This window comes from Camelus bactrianus, chromosome 14, assembly GCF_048773025.1.
Source record: "Camelus bactrianus isolate YW-2024 breed Bactrian camel chromosome 14, ASM4877302v1, whole genome shotgun sequence".
Lineage (NCBI taxonomy): Eukaryota > Metazoa > Chordata > Mammalia > Artiodactyla > Camelidae > Camelus > Camelus bactrianus.
Window position 1 is genome coordinate 445,716 of NC_133552.1, and position 16,986 is coordinate 462,701.

Below are 16,986 nucleotides of genomic sequence, written 5' to 3' on the forward strand. Positions count from 1 at the left end.
ATTTCTGATTTTTCTGCCTTATTAGTGAGACACGTTTGCTGAAACTTCTCCCCAAAAGTCTCATCTTCTAGAATGCTGGCTTTACTGTCCCTTTCACTTCACCAGGGCTCTGGTTAAACCCAACTTAGAAGTCTCTTGAGTTACAATTATTGATGAAAATCTGAGTGAGGCTGATTCCTGATACACTGCTGTGTTTCGTTCACGCTTATTCTTTTTTTTGCAAGGGGACGGTAACTGTCCTGATACACTGCTGTGTTTCGTTCACGCTTATTCTTTTTTTTGCAAGGGGACGGTAACTAGGTTCATATACTTAGTTACTTTTTCGGTGGAAGTACTAGGGATTGAACCCAGGAGCTCGTGCCTGTGAAGCACGCACTCTACCACTTGAGCTATACCTTGCCCCCCTCCCTCCTGAGGCTTATTCTTAAGCTTAAAAATCCTTGTCTTAATTTTAGGAAGATACTTCTTCACTTCAAAGTGTCTTCGTCTAAAGCTGCCATTACTATTTTAAAGTAAAATTCCAGGCACTAATAACATTTTGAATTTTTATAAGACTGAAACCTCTATTTTCTAGGTCAGGTCGACTTTCTCCTGAATTCTCTCATTTATGAATATTCCAGTATTTATATTGCTGAGTTTTTGGCCTAATCATTGACCAGTGCCGGTGGACGGGAACATGGAAACATGCTGCTGGTCACTGCCCTTTTCGCTTTAGGAAGACAGCTTTGCTGTCACCAGCCCTGTGACTCTCTCACTGTCGATGCAGAGTGGGAGGTCAGCAGGAGGGACTGGCCGCCTCCATCACTCCCCCCGTCTGTTTATGCAGGAAGCAAGCGCATGCCTCCTGCGAAAGTCCTCCGATTGCGGAAGTCCTCCGATTGCTGTCTGACGGAGAGGTCTGACCACAGTAGTCCCAAGACTGACTGGTCAGGTTACCTACTTAAATTTGGGAACACTGCTTGCTTGGGTCTTAGTAAGCATCACCGAAGTCAGAAGTGGTTTTTACCCAAAAGCGATTGTTGATGCTGTTCACCAGAAAATATGCATGATGCAGAGATGGTATTTGTTCATTAAAATACTTTTTATTATGTAGCATTTGGATACCTTTTGATCTTTTTGCTGACCATTGAGTGTGTCAAACTAAAGGAAAAAATGAGGTGCTGTTTAACATTGACTTGTGTGATGTGGTGCAGACCTTCATTTCAGGTGGACTGAAAATCCACAGCTGAGGCAGCTGCTGGTCTGCCTTGAGCTTTGATGATTGATGTGATGTGACCCAGAGGAGCCTTTGCTGGACTGTTCCAGCAGCACTTTACTGCTTTTACCTTTCTGGTAGTTTTTTCAGGGATAGCTTTTTTCAGTAAATGTAGAGTGTCTTATATGGGCCAGACCTTTAAGTGCTCAGTTACCCAAAGATAGACTGTATCTTTCTTTCGCTCTTGCGGGCCTTGCTAGTGGTGTGTGATCTTACTTTGAGGTGGCACCATGTGCTAAGTGTTTTGCCTTCTGCCTTTCTTTTAAAATAATTTTTTATCAGTGTATATTCTAACCAGCAAACCACTATGTTTTTTAATGATTACCTGTGTACCTACTACTTAGCTAAGAGAGAGTTTTGCCTTTATTATAAAATTTGCCTGAGGTCAGCCTTTTTTTTTTTTTTAGGGATAGCTTTTTGAAATACTGGCTACCAAATAATAAACATATATACCCTTCCAATGTAAAATGAATTAGATTTGCATACCCAAATGAGTATTCTTTTCAAGAGTGTACATTTTGTGAAGTAACCACTTATTCCGGTAGTGCCATAGCCCAAAATGGTTTTAATTTTCTTCTTTTGGAATTGTCTTCATAAGAATTTAAATGTCGTTCAAGAAAATTAATTTCTAGTGACACCTCCTTTTTGTACTGAAAAGAGGCGTGGTGGTGGTTCTGCAAGTACAGGAGTGCCTTCCAGGAGGGTTTGCTTGCTGGTCGCACTTGGACAGCTCGTGTTTTCCTAAGCAGGTCACCTGGAGGGAGTGACCCTGGTGTGTGCACTGTGCATCTCACAAAGGTGTCGCCACTTTGTCGTCACAGCCCGTGTGTGGTCAGGGAACATTCCTGTGGACTGGGGTGTACCAGGGCTCATTTACTAAAAGTGCTTAGACTTGTGATATGTGTGGTTTTAATTGGGGGGGGGGGCTGTGGTTTTTTTTAGTTATTTTTAGAGTTTTAACACGAATTCCTTTCCATCATCTAATACCCTTGTCCGATGGCAGGCAGTGACTGTTCGTTGGGAAGGAGCTGATTTTTGCGTCCTGACTGCCAGTCTGGCCAGTTATTCCAGGGCTGGATCCCCCAGTGCAGCTAACCTGCCGGTTCGTTTAAACTACGGCTAACTAATAATTTTACACAATGGTGTTCTGATGCCTAAAGCCAAATTGACTGTATCGTCGTCTGTTTGCATCCACCCATTTATGTTTAAAACCCACAGGTTGTGTAGCTTTCTTGGGAGTAGTCCAATGACCAAGGAAAAATCCTTTTTCGAAGCTGCTTGCTGAGGAGCCAGCACTGGAGCTCCTCGCAGATGGCTGAGGAAGAACGAGAAGCGTAGGTGGCCTGTCCCGTATGGGGACCCATCACCCTGTGGCAGTGACAGCGGCAGCAGCCACCACACGGGGCAGGTGGCGTTGCCGGAGGCCAGGACGCAGCAGGGATGAGAAGAGAGTGCTCTCGGGGCTTGGAGGCTCAGTTTCAGGTTTGAAGAGGGGACACTCCCCTGAAGATCTTTTTTATTTACACGAGTTAGAATTTTCAGAATTTTAGAATTCTTTTAAGTTGTTTTACCTGATAAAAGGGATGACTCCAGCCTCTTGCTAGTAATTATTTCATGTTCATTCATTCAGAAAAATCCATTTTTAGTATGTCAGTCACTGGGCATAAGCAGAGTAGCTGCGTCCCTGCCTTTGGAGCGCTCAGAGCCCGGGAGGGGCCCGCGGGTGAGGGACAGAGCTGTGAGTGTGCTGTGCGAGGTCCGAGGAAGGAGAGTGACTCCCCAGATAAGCACCAGGGTGACATTACAGAGGACTCGCCACCTGGCTGAAGCCCCCAAAGACAAGGAATTCGGGATCTGTGGAGGGGAGGCAGGTACAAAGATGCAGAGTTGTGCCAGAGCACAGACTTGGAGGGTGAGAAGTGCCCGAGCACTCAGAAAGGAGAGAGAGAGACGGAAAGGAGAGAGAGAGACGCTGGGGCAGCAGGGGAAGAGATGTGTATGCAACTGGTTTGTATGCGGCTGTGTTTAAACCTGATCGTTTGGTCAGGAGAGAGGCCAACAGGAGTTTGGAGGGAAGTCATGTGATGAGACTGATGTGTTAGGAAGGTGATTTTTAAAGAACTTTTAGGAAAACTTGGACATGTAAAACTGCAGGGACTGTACCGTGAGATCTGTAGTCACCGCCCAGCCCTGGTCACTGTCATTATGGGCCGTCCTTCCCTCTGCTGGCCCGCTCGCCCTGTCTGCCGGCCGCAGTGCTGTGAGCCAGGTACCGGGTGCCACGTCGCTTTACCCTGCGGTACTCTGGTCGATGACAGGCGCCCTGAAAACACAACCACTCTACCATGATCACACCAAAAAAAGTTTGCACTTGTTTCCTAGTATCTTCTAATATCCAGTAATGCGTTGTTTCCCCCAGGTGTCTGAATAAAACAAAACAAAACACATCTTTTTGTTGATTTGGTAATTGGGATTTGAGAAAGGTCTGCACACGGTGCTTCACTGATGATCTCTGAAGTCTCTCTTAATCTATGACAGCTTCCTCCCCTAACCTCCCATTTTCCCATCTTGTTTATGTGATGAAGAGACCAGATTGTTTTTCGGTAGGGTTCTGCATATTCTGGGTTTGGCTGAGTACCTGGTGTCTTTTTACATGTTCCCCTGTAGCCAGATAGAGAGGCATGATTCTGTGGGTTTATTTATTTTGCAGGAGGTCGACGGGTGCAGTAACACATCAGAAGCACATGTCTGGTTGACTCCCTCCCAATGAGGTTCCTAGGACCGCTGATACTGGGAGCTTTCAGTCTGATCCGTCGTTAGAAAGTCCTCGCGTTTCATGTGTGGGGTTAGGAGCCACTGATGATCATTGCCCAGAACCATTGTTTCATTACAGGTTGGAAACTGGTGATTTTCTAGTTCTGTCTTTCATTCTGCCTTTGTTACATTACGGGCGGGAAAGACAATTCCGAGATGCTGTGGTCCTGATTGGAATGGGGAGACCACTGGCAGGAGAGGGGAGTTGCTGAACCGAGGTGGTGAGGTTGGGGAACTGACCCCCACAGGACCTGTGACCGGGCGATGAGGGGAGTGCAGCCAGAGGGGCTCCCATGACTGCTTTGGGGACCTGGATAAGTGGTGGTGGTGTTTAGGGAACAGCTCCAGTTTTGAACACATTACACTTCAGTTACTTAAAGTAAAAACATCCATTTTGTTTGGAAATGAGGGGGTCAACACTAATTTTTAGGAAAATGGTTTTCAAGAAGATGGAAGTCAGTTGTAAACTCTTTAGGGTTGAGGGAAATGGAGAAAGTAGAGACTCTTTTGCAGAACTTGCTTGAAACAAAGGGGTCGCTGTCGAGTGAGCCCTTGAGCGAGCTGCACACTTCGCTTTTGGTTTCCTCACCATATGTTTCACAACCGCTGAGCCCTTCCTGCAGCAGGGCCTGCGTCAGTAGCAGCAGCCCAGCAGGGCTGTTCTCGTTCACAGCCGGTGTGTAGCGCCACCATGTGGGTGTGCTGTGCCCTGGGGTCCCAGAGTGTCCTTGCGGCCCCGTCCTCCGTGCGTTTAGTGGCCTGCCTTTCCATCTAGCGCACTCCAGAGCCTTTTGCCCCCCTTTTTTGTGTTTCGGCACATAATCCTTTTTTTAAGGTTCAGGCCAGTTTATAGGTTCTTCAGATTGGAATTAGATAAATGCTAATTAACGTTAAGTCACAAGTAGTATTTTTCTAATTGGAATTAGTTTATTTGCAGACTGAGTGTAGACATCCTGGCACGTGTATTATGTCGATCAGGTGTGCGACTCAGGAGATGGGCCATGTGTCAGTCATCTCATTGCTGACTTTAAATTAGCATTATATGGTCCAGGGAGGCCCCGTTATTTTTTTCTCCCTTTTTAAAGGAACATTTTTCCCTTTTAAAATAATATATAGCCTAATAATTAATTTTTGAGATTGTGAGAATCACTTGTTCCCCAACAGACTCTCAGCCTATGATTTTAAAATACTTTGATAAATCTTGCCTTAATTAGGTATTACTGTGGTGGTTGCAAAATAATGACTTTTCTAATTGTGTTATCTGTATTTTTCAGTTTGTATCCTACAAGGACCAGTTCCTCTTTCCCCTTAAATTTTGTTAAGTGTCAGTGCACTCGTGGAATCTTTATTTAACTACTGTTGTTGTTTATGTTGATACTAAAACGGTTCCACGGTTGGCTTGTGGGAGCCCCTTCCTGCTTTGGGCACGTCTGTCTCCTGGAACAAGGTGTCCGGGTCACCTTGTGCTTTCCTGCTCCCGCCCTGGCAGCAGCCGTTTCTCCAGGGAGCCCTGATTCGTGTGGGAAGAGATTAACCAAGATGTACTTACTGCTACTGGGCATCATTATTTCTAGGCGCTTTGTAGACAGGGCTAAAGGAAGAAACACACGTGTACTTGTCCTAAGTCAGGTCCCTACGAACGGCTGCAGTTTCAGCCCCTCCCTGTCCAGGTTCTCCTTTTCCACCGTAGAGCTTTTTTCTCTCAGACTTCATCTTTTTGCCTGATACCTCAGATTTTTTATTTTTCTCTACTGTTTTGTAGAAACCAGAATTCGGCTGAGTAAACTTGAAGGTCTGATTGGCTTTATTCAGGATTCAGGAATCGGGCATCATCCCACCTAAGGAGCAGAACGGTGCTCCCTGGAGTGTGTGATGGGGAAGGTGTTTGCTGGCGGAGGGGGGGAGGACAAGGAGTGGATTGTTTCCAGCCAGGCCACCTTCCCTTAGGGGGAGGCCAGGCTCTTACAGGGAGGTCACCTCATTAGTGCTGACGGGAAGCTCCACCCTGATGGGCTAGAAGTTCCACTCCTGGGAGAGGTTAGGCAGTAGGTCCCCCTGGGGGAGGGCTGGTGAGGGGGATGCTGTCTTTCTGGGCTTCTTACTCTTCTCCTTAGTCTTTTTTTCTTAGAACAACTTAGTGAAATACTCTCCTTATCATTTTCTGCTGCTTATATTTATAGGAGATTATTTTTTCTGGACTTTTAGAAGGCAGAGGAGGAGAGCAAGATACTTTTTTTTAGCTTCATGGCTCCTTAGCAGCCTTCTTTGTTGTTTTAATGAAGGTTAAAAAAATACAGCCTTTGACTGTGCGAGGGTCTTCCTGGCTCTGGTCTCACTGGCCACCACCACTTAACGTCTGCAGCTCCGTTCTGTCTCTGTGCTCCCTGCACCGCTTTACTTGGAGCCTCATCTCAGCAATCTGTCCTTGTGGTGAACTTTGCCCTGGGCGTCCTGGCGGGCACACCAGCAGGTCACTTTAGAGAGTCCCGGGGGCCTGGACCCGCCTGCACCCGGGGACCCACAGCTGCCCCTCACCCTGACCCGCCAGACTTTGTAGCAGTTTCTCCCATTTTCCTTGCTGCCTTGCTTCCTGCTGCTTATGTTTGGGGCCCACTGGGGTTCCTGGCTCCTTAGTTTTGCTGTAGATGTTGTCGGGGAGTTGGGTAAGTGCCGTAGGGAGAACTTTAAAAATACGTCTGTCTCTCCTTCCCTTCTTCCCCCTACCCCAAGTCATTTAGGAGAAGAGGGTTTGTGGGAATGGGACCTGCAAATGCTTCGCGTAGTCTTTTTGTGTCTGTACAGATACTTTATTCTTAATGGGGTTTTGGGGCTTTTTTGGTTTTGTTTGTTTTTAAAATGGGAAGAGAGATTTTCCAGAGGAGCGATTTCGGGTTGTAACTCAGGCGACATCCGCTCGGGCAGCGAGGCTTCGGGCAGTCTCGCTCCTGCACGTGTAACTGAGCTGCACAGCGAGTGTAAGGACACTCGGGAATCCAAAGGCTCAAAGGACCTTTGTGTTTGGATTTGTAACCACTTTTCCGGCAACAAATAAAGTCTGTACAGATTATTTCCTTGGTGTGTTTAGAAATGTTGAAGTCGGAATCGTGTACAGCCCCAAACGTAGCAGTGACTCTTACTGCTCACATCTGCTTTCCTTGGAACCTACAGCGGCGCCAGCATTTTCTGGCCCTCTGTGTTCATCTGTTCCCTTGAATTGACACTTATCGCCACCAAGGCCTATTTGCTAAATCAGAAATAAAGGTAATATACAGCTTCAGTTTAGGTAAGTAACTTTAAGGAGTTGAGAAACGGGGGAGGGGGGGGACTCCTACCAGATTTTGTTAGTCCTGCTTTTCAGAAACCTTTTAAATTACTACGTTAATGAGTATTTACATCTCTTTTATGCTTTATAGAGACTGTCCTTAAGTAATGACATATTCGAGGCAAACTCTGATAGTGATGAACAAAGTGAGACCAAAGAAGAGACTTCTCCGAAGAAGAAGAAGAAGAAGCTGAGGCTTCGAGAAGAGAAGAGCCCGGACGAACCGAGGAGGAGGAAGGCGAAGACGGGGAGACTGAGAGACAGGCCCAGGCCAGACCTGGAGGGCTCCTCCGAAGGGACGAAGAAGAGAATTCTGGAAGCCAAAGAGGAATTAAAGGAACCCAAAAAGCCCAAAAAAGATGATACGAAAGAAACTAAGGAGTTAAAGAAAGCTAAAAAGGGTGAAATACGAGATTTAAAGACTAAAATAAGAGAAGATTCCAAGGAAAACAGGAGAACAAAAAAAGAGAAGTGTGCTGAATCTCAGCTGGAATCGGAACTGAGTGCACAGAGTGACTCCCCGCTTCCGGAGGAGGACAGTGAGGGCTTACTGTCTGACGGCAGGGAAGAGAAGCCAAAGGTGAGGGGTGCGAAAGACAAGACGGGACCAGATGCAGCACCGGAACCCGGCTTTGAGAAACAGCAGGACGGCTCGGTCAGCGCTGATGAGGATGATGTCAAAGCCAAGAGGAGAAAAAAGAAACTGAGAAACACCGAGGAACCTAAAGAGAGCAAAAAGCCAGAAAACAAGAACCTTTTCTTAGAGAAGAAAAATATACAAAAAAAGCCAAGGAATCAAGACAGAGGCAGAGGTAACGCAGAGCTAGAGAAACAGATGCCAGCGCCCGCGCAGGAGAAGCCCCGGCTGAGTGTGGAGGAGAGGGGACCCGGGCCCGCCGGCTCCCCAGGGCAGGTGGGAGGGGTTCCCCGGGGCAGGTGGGGGGAGTCCCTGGGGCAGGTGGGTGGGGGGTCCCGTGGCAGGTGAGTCAGGCCCAGAGGGCAGTTTGCTTTGATGCAAGGACCATGGTTTAAATCTTGTGGAATCCAGAAATGTTCGGGCCAGGCTAGCGCTCCTTTGATTGGTCAGGTAGCTTCACACGTGATGAAGAGGAAATGGTGGGGCACAGGCACACCTTTTAAGTTTTTACTGCACTTTGCAGATACTGTGTTTTTTTTACAGATGGAAGGTTTGGGGCAACCCTGTGTTGAGCAGGTCTGTTGGCACCATTTTTCCAACAGCGTCTGCCCCCTTCATGTCTCTGTATGACATTTTGGTAATTCTTGCAGTATTTCACACTTTTTCATTATGACTGTTTGTGATGGTAGCTGTGGCCAGTGATCTTTGATGTTCCTATCACAAGAAGACTATGGCTTGCTGGAGGCTCACATGAGGGTTAGCATTTTTTAGCAGTGAAGTATTTAATTAAGGTATGTATCTTTTCTTAGACGTAGTGCTGTTGCACACTTAATGGACCACAGTGTTGTGTGAACATGACTTTTTTGTGCACTGGGAGGCAAAAGAATTGTGACTCGCTTTATTGCAGGGGTCTGGAACTGAACCCACAGTGTCTCTGAGGTGTGCCTCAGTAAGGAGGTCTTCTGTCATTAGAGACTTAATAGAGGAAGAAATTTCTCTCCACCCTTCTAGATTCTTCCAGGAATTAAACTGACAGGAGACAAATTAACAGGATAAAAATTTTTAAAAAGGTTGATAACATGTATTCATGGGAGAAACCCAGGAAAATGGAGTAACTCTGCAAAATGGATGAAGCCCTGACCTCAGATGCCATCCTCAGCCGAAGACAAAAGAGGCCTTGAGGGCGGGGAGTCAGTTATTGGAGGTGACCCAGAAAAGCACCATGAACAAGGGGGAAGTTGTTACTTCAGATCTAAGCCCTTGCCTTCTCCGTACACAGAGATTTGGGAGACAGCCTTACGAACGGCAATTCCCCTCACACGGCTAAAGGGTGACTTCTGCCTGGTGGTCAGAGCTTTTGCCATGCCTACTGTTTCTTAGGGGAAAACCGGCTTAGAATAATGAGTACGTGAGGCAGACACATGTTGGGTGGCAGATTCTGCTCCCTGTCGTGTCGCCTGACTGGTGAGAGGCAGTTACAAAAACTGGAAGCCATCCAGCTTCTGTCTGTCTCCAGACCTGCCTCCTTTCTGACCGACTACAACTGGAAAACCAGCTGCTAGTCTGTGAGCGGCAGTCAGGGTGTTCAGAGGCCCTCGGGCGGGGCGGGGCATCGGGCGGGGCGGGGCATCGGGCGGGGCTCACAGCCCATCAGCTCCCTTCACGAGCTCTTCACGCCGGGTGCTTTCCCCGCCGTGTTAAGAATGTGCCGCCTTTTACGTGAGGAGCGGCACACAGAGTGCACTAACCTCAGTACTGTAGTATTTGCAGAGGCACGTTTAAGTAGTTTATCCCACTATTTTAAAAATTATTTTTATATGTTTTTTCCAAGTAGATGTATTTTCCACATTATGAAAAGATTGATATATGCAGTATCTATCAAGGGCTATAAAAAGTAATTTTTTTTCATCCATTATTCCTGTTTTGTGGGTTTACCTTTAGGAAGTCAGGTTGAAGGGGGAAGGAAGCTATGTGTACAGAGATGTTTACAGCAGTGCTGTGTCTTCACCAGAACTAGAACTGTGCCAGTCTGTCTAGCCCGGGGGAGGTGGTGGAGAAAATGTCATAGGTAACAGCTGCGGACTGCTGTATGCCCACTGGAATATCAACTATGAGGTTAACACAGCAGAAATAGAACAGTTTACGAAATACTGTGGTGAAGAAAACCATCCGTACACGTAAACACAGTGGTGTGAAAATATCTTTGCAATGTAAAAAAATAACTTTAAACAACAAAATTATCTGTAAAATTACAGAGCTCAGAAGGGAATGTGGAGAATTAAAAAACAGCCATGTTTGGTTAGTAGGATGGAGGTGAATTTGGGGGGAATTTTATTTTTAATAATAATATTATTCAAAGAGAGTGAGGAAACTTGATGTTGACTTTTGAATGTGATCGTTTGTAAATTGTCCAGGTTGAGGGATACACTTGACTGAGGGAGGACATGGCTGGTGTCAGCACTGCAGCCTGTTGTCCAGCTTTCAGGGTTGGTAACGGCCGTCTGTTCTTGTATTGGGCCTTGTGTGTGTCTTTTTTAGGAGAAAGAGACCAAAAGAAATGAACCCAAAGAAAAATACCAGAAGAAGCATGATTTGGACAAGGAAGAAAAAGGCCGAAAAGAGCCCAAGTCATTGAAGGGTTAGTGTGAATACTGAGCTGCACCATTTACTTGCCTTGGTCTTTCGCAGGAGAAACCTAACTCATCTCAAAACAGCCTCTCTCTTCTGGCGTGCAGAGCGGAGGGCTGGAAAGGCATCCCCTGGGGAGTCCCCTCTATTTACCGGTTATCTTAGTTGACTGCATAAATAGTTTACGTTATTAATATAATCAGCTCCCCCCAGCGCCCCGCCTTCCCCTTCTCAGTGCTCTTTTCCCCTCTGAATGTGAGGTGGAATTCGTTAGCTTCAGGGGCAGGAAGTTTGGACAGAAGGGTCAATAAATCTCTCTTTTTTGGTGGATGCTGAGACAAACTGCCTTAAGTATTTACTGTGTTCAGCTCTGTCATTTGTGTAAATACAGTACTGAATGTACATTTTGATCACTGCAAGACAGTGTCATCTGAGAAGCAGATCTGAGAAGCAGAGTGACGTCAGCGCTGGAACAAGGGCTTTTGGGGCTGCTCACCACCGCAGATAGTTTAGCTCCTGTAGCACAAGCGCTTGGAACACATGTTTTCTAAGAAATGGATAACTTCGCGTGGGTTTTCTCCCCAAAGTGGTGTGTAGCTGAGGTAATACTGAGAGTAAGTCTGGGCTCGGCCTCAGCGCAGACTGGCAGTAAGTCGGGGGTGCGTCTGGGGAGCAGGGGTGCTGCTTGGCTGCCTCGGGGGACTGCAGTGAAGAGAGTGTTCAAAGGAATGGAAGTTTTAAGCACCCGTTACTCTTCAGCAAGTGCTTGGAGCTTCAGAGTATTGTAAAATGAGAACTTTCTTCCTCTTGAGTATCTTACCTGTCAGTTTCAGGTACATTTTTACTGTGAATGCTTCGTCTTAAGCTGCTGTTCATTAAATGCATAACAGCACCCTGGAGGGTCTGCTTTTCAGTGTCCCTGTAATAAAACGTCCCTGTACCCAGAGTCTGTATAGAGGTCTTCCTCCTCTTGTTCCCCCTCTATTTCTGTCTGTATCACAAGCGTCAGGGGCAGTGTCAGCAGGTGCACGGCGTGTTCACACCTTCGTTTCTCCCACTCACCTCCAGAGGGCACTTGTGCACGAGGTTAAATCGGGAGACTGCAGCAGTCGGCTCCGCAGAGGGACAGTGGGGGCACGGCGACAGTTCTGCTCCCTAGTGGGGCTCCCCATCCTCAGTGGGTCTTGTCAGAGCTGGCACAGAACACTGGACTAACAGCCATTCACTTTGGGCGTCCTTTCTAAATACTGAGTAGCCAAAGACCAACTGAAACAACTTCATGGCTGTGATAGTAAATTTGATCAGGCTTTATAACCAAAGAAGTAGTAGTAAAAATTAAGAAAATACCTATTTTTTTAATACTAACCCAATTTTTCTTTAGCAACAGAAATTTGTGGCTCATATTTATTATCAATTTTATTTTTTCACTAGCATTTAAGGAAATCAGAAATGCATTTGATTTATTTAAATTAACTCCAGAAGAAAAAAATGATTTTCCTGAGAATAATCGGAAAAGAGAAGAAATAACACCAGACTGTAAAGTCACAGAAGATCACAAACCCAAGGAGAACAAGCAGCTGCTTAAAGAAAGGAGAAACACACGAGATGAGACAGACACGTGGGCCTACATAGCTGCGGAAGGTGATCAGGAGGCCCTGGACAGCGGGGGCCACGCGGATGAGACTAGCGGTGAGTGGGTCTGTGCTCAGGGCACGGAGGGTCTTCAGGGCTGGGCACGGAGGGTCTTCAGGGCTGTGCATGGAGTCACTTCTGCCTCACTCCTTCCCCACTGTCACTCTGATCTCAGGTTGGAGGAGAGTCTTTTCAAGGCTCCTGAATAAATACCTTTTTACGTTGGAGACTTAAAAGTTTTTCTGTCGTTTCTAAATTGACCAAACAGATACTTTCTGAATTCCTTTAGTACGCTCAGCACGTTTAGAAACTGAAGGTTTCTGGTTTGCTACCTTACCTCTTGCCCAGCAGCCTGCTTGTGAACCTTACCAGATTTCTTTTAGAAAATGACCAGATACAGACTTACTTGTATTCCTCCTTTTAACTGCAGTAAATAACACTTATTAAGTGACGCTCCAGGCACATCCTCTGCCACTGAGTCTAGAGGCAGAGCCTCTGTCTTCCAGAGCTGCCCTAACAGACCCGCCCACAGGTGTTGTACCTGCTGCCTGGGGTACCTAGCGCCCTGGATCCCAGGGCTTACAAAGCTGGAAAAAAGCGAAGCTGACAGGACATTCTTTTAGGATACACGTATTTATGGCAAAACTTTTTAAAGAGAGTAAAAGCAAATGACAGACCCCTGCTGTGCCAGGGCAGGGATGGACCGTGTCCTGTGCTGCGTTCACAGAGGCTCACCCCATAACAGAACATGCATTCTTTAATATATGTCTAACTTTTTATTTACAATAAAGGGGAAAAGTTAAAACTACCAGATGCTGAGGAATGAACAGAGTGAGCGCAGGCTTTTAAGCCAATGGCTTCATTAATAGCAAACTCTGAGCTGAGAGTTGTGGGTGCACATGCCTCAGTTGCTGCAACAGCCGTGCAGCGTGATTGTCTGTCCTGCTGTGTGGACAGTGGCTCTGCGTCGTCATGCTGCAGTGGGGGTCCCCTGCCCCATCCGTGCGGGTGTGTGGGTTCATGCAGTTGCTGCACGCTCCCTTCTGAGTGCTGGCCGCTTTTAACTGAGCACTGCCGCTGTTCAGAAAGTGAGGTGAGGACTTACTCAAGGCTGGACATGTCCCGTGGTGCCCCGGAGACGTACTGTTTTCTGTGACGGAATGCTCTTAAATCCTCGAACCCTACCGTCAAACATTTGTGCTTCTCACGTTTCAGACCAGCGCCGTCATCTTGAGTTGCCCCCAAAGCCCGTTTATTGCACCACCACTGGGGCTTTTCCTCCCTGGCGTTGGCGAGCCCAGGACCGACGTGCTGGCGGTGTGTTGGCGGGGTCCCGGGAGGGGAGGCTTGAGCTCAGGCTGGAAGAACAGGTCTGGTTCGCATACTGAGAATGCACCTCAGCTGGCCCTGCGTGGGCCCCTCAGGTGTGGAGGGCTGCCTGTGTCCAAGGAGAACAGCCAGAGTCACAGGTGTTGGAGATTCCTCTGTCTGAATCTCTGATTCCTTGCTTCCTTTGAGCTGCTTAAAATTGGTTGCTGTTTTGCAGTTAGCAGGATACCTGTGTATCCTCATGCCTGGGAAGCATCATGACATCTGAACTGCCAATCAGAGAGACAATCCGAAATTCAATTAAGGACTCGGTTACATGATGACATGTGTTAAAAGCATGTGTGACACTTTGGTTATGACACTGTGTTTAATCAACAGCACTGTATTTTTTTTAGTCCAGAAAAACGCATCTTAGTAAGGTTCTTCTGTGTTCCAGATGGCAAACAGCAGATTGTGAGCTTGGGCATGGATTTGCAGTTGGAATGGATGAAATTAGAAGATTTTCAAAAGCACCTTGATGGGGAAGATGAACATTTTACTGCCTCGGATACAGTTCCGAGCAGTGAGTAGTTGTGGGATTATGGGGGTCCTCTTCATGAATCTGGATGAAGAAAACTTAACTTTTCTTTTCTTTCATTTTAGACTTACTGAGGGATGCTGTGAAAAATGGGGATTATATTACTGTAAAGGTTGCACTTAATTCAAGTGAAGAATATAACCTGGAGCAAGAGGTGAGGTGGCTCTGTAAAATCTCGGGAAAGGAAGATGCAAAGTAGCTCTGTTAAAATAATTCAGCTTTTTTTCATTTCTTTTCTTAATTGTAAAAGTAATGCATGTTCACTTTGTGAAACTGAAACACTGTAGAAATGGATAGTGTAGGAAATTACAGCACCTGTAATTCCAGCCCCCTGAAGTGGCCGTTCTGTTCAGCTGTGGCCCACGTGGTCTCGTCTGCGGTTTAACCTCCACACTTAGGTTAAGTGAGTCCTCATCTCTTGTCACCTGCTGGGTTTCGTTGGTAGTTGCCTGTTTACAGCAACTGCCCATTTTTCCCTTGTTTGGTTTTTTTCATACTGATTTATGAGAGTTTTTTATATGGAAGCATATTAACCCTTCCTTTCTGTTTTGGGGTTTCTCTTTTTGAGTCTTACTGCTTGGAGGGGATTTTATTCTTAGGTGGTTGGATCTGTTGATCTTTTCTGTATGGCTTTTGAGTGTCCTGTCTTGCTTGGAAAAGACTTCTATATCTTCTCTAGTTTTCTTGCTCTAGTTGTAGATTTGGGGGGTGAGCCCTTCGGTGTTGCAGTTCAGAGGTTATTGGGATCTTCATTAAACTGGCATGAAATACACAGACTAATATGGCTCAGAACTGACGTTTTTACACTTTGAGTCTTCCGTCCAGGAACGTGATGCCTCTGCACTCATTCAGCTCCTCATTCGCTCCCCTAAGCAAAGCTGTACGGGTTTCCTTCTTCATAGAGTTCTTGTACATGTATTTCAGGTGTATTCATAGTATCTTACAGGTTTTAAGTTATTTTACTGTGTCACTGGGATCCCCCCACACACAGTTCTTGCTGGTTATCAGGGTGGTGCTGCTGTCATCTCTGTGTTGTCTCCAGTCACTTTGTGAAATTCTCTGCTCCATAGTTGTGAAGTTACTTGCCTTACATGGTCTGGGTAGAGTTTCATCATCTGCTAAATAGTAACTCTTTGATTCCTTTTCCCAGTATTTCCTTTTGTGGTCTTACAAACTTGGTAAGTGTGACTTGAGGAGTGAGACGCCGTCCAGTTCCGTGCCTGATCTGGATGGAGTCCCCCCGTCGGGTCTGAGGGTGCCGGTGGACTTGTCGTGCTGCTGGCCTCTTGTGGAGAGCCTCTCTCTCACAGCTTCCTTTCTTTCTTTAGCTGCTTAAGTTTTTATCAGGGATGTATGCTGGGTTTGTCCCGTGCTTCCCCACTCTACTTTGATAGGCAGCTTGGTCTTTATCAGTAAAACAGTAACTGCAGGGAACTCTCTGAAGTTAGAAGTTTTTTCTTCATTTAACGTGTTTGTGGTAATAAGATACTCTGCACGTGAGAGGAGGCGGTTACACGCTCGTCTCAAGTTCAGTGCTTCTGCCACAAGGAATGCTTCTGCCTTTGTGTTCTCTCGGGTCACTGCAGACTTTGCTAAACTTTCAGATTATAGCCAGATTAATTCACACTTTTGGAATTTACTTTTATCAAACGGCATTTAATAAATTGGTTTTCTCATGTGGTGAATGCTTGAACTAACGCATGGGAATTTTAGCTGGTAATTACCGTTTAATCTTTTGTCAGTCTTGTGTAGTTTTCTCTCTACTCAGCACTTTAATTTCTCTGCTTTGTGACAGCCTCTTAGAAACTAATCAGATCAGGGTCCTGTTTCCTTCTCTGAACTTTCTTCATCCTTCGAGCTCTCTCGCTCACTTCCCGACAGTTAGATTTACAGAGGCCAACGTCTGTCTAATACGCGTAGCATTCTTTCTGACTTGTAAGCAGCAGAAGGGACTTGTGTGACGGTTAGGTGTCATTTCAAGCCTTATGTCTTTGGACCAACTAAAGTGTGTTTCACCCAGAGCACAGGAGACTCTCGGACCTGAAATGTGATGCAGATGAATGAGCACCTTTGCCATTTCTGTGACATCAGGGTTCACTGTTCTTTGTATCATGCAAAGTGTGAATCTGCCTTCAGAACTTAATCTGTGGATTGTAAAGTAACACATAGGAAAAAAATCCTTAAAGTTTTTAGTTTCTGATTGTTTGTTAGGGTACTTTAGTGAAAAGCCCAGAGATGCAGATGTGGAAATCCATGTACTTTAGCGATCTCACGTTGGAACATCGTGAATGAGAAGACGTAGTTCTGAAGCTTGTCTGATTAGACACTGACATGTTTTTTCACATACCAACCCGATCAAGGATTCAAGTGGGATGACCCTGGTGATGCTGGCGGCGGCGGGCGGGCAGGACGACCTGCTGCGGCTGCTGCTCAGAAAAGGCGCCAAGGTGAACGGCAGGCAGAGGAACGGGACCACCGCGCTCATCCACGCCGCTGAGAAGGTCGGCTGGGAAACCAGTCCTATCCTTGTCTCATCGCAGCTCGGCCACGGCTTGTCGTAACGGATATATTTCTGATGACAGTCGTACTTTGTAGCTGAATTTTCAAAATATAAGTTGTCTAGTTGAAAGTGATTTCTATTGGAAAAGAACCTCTAGTAAGGTTACTAATATTGATCTCTTTCTTAGACCTTTTTAAAGTCTTCTGTGAGTAACGTGTTCCCATGTGGAGAATTGACACGCAGAGAGGCTCTCGTGTCCAGGCTGCTGGCAGACAGTGTTTTGAGGCTGCAC

The 16,986-nt window shown here is 46.3% G+C and overlaps 1 protein-coding gene across 3 annotated transcripts in view; it reads left to right on the top strand.

Annotated features, from left to right (window-relative positions):
* MPHOSPH8 (M-phase phosphoprotein 8) overlaps positions 1-16,986 on the top strand; it is a 40,803-nt gene that overhangs the window by 13,360 nt on the left and 10,457 nt on the right. For all 3 annotated transcript variants that reach the window (XR_012511581.1, XM_074377853.1, XM_074377852.1), the window contains exons 3-8: positions 7,483-8,304; positions 10,567-10,666; positions 12,088-12,345; positions 14,054-14,179; positions 14,260-14,348; positions 16,555-16,695. Coding sequence is in view for 2 of the 3 variants with exons in the window: in XM_074377853.1 (XP_074233954.1) it covers positions 7,483-8,304; positions 10,567-10,666; positions 12,088-12,345; positions 14,054-14,179; positions 14,260-14,348; positions 16,555-16,695 (1,536 nt within the window). In the remaining variant the exon portion in view is untranslated. The remainder of the gene's footprint in view (positions 1-7,482; positions 8,305-10,566; positions 10,667-12,087; positions 12,346-14,053; positions 14,180-14,259; positions 14,349-16,554; positions 16,696-16,986) is intronic.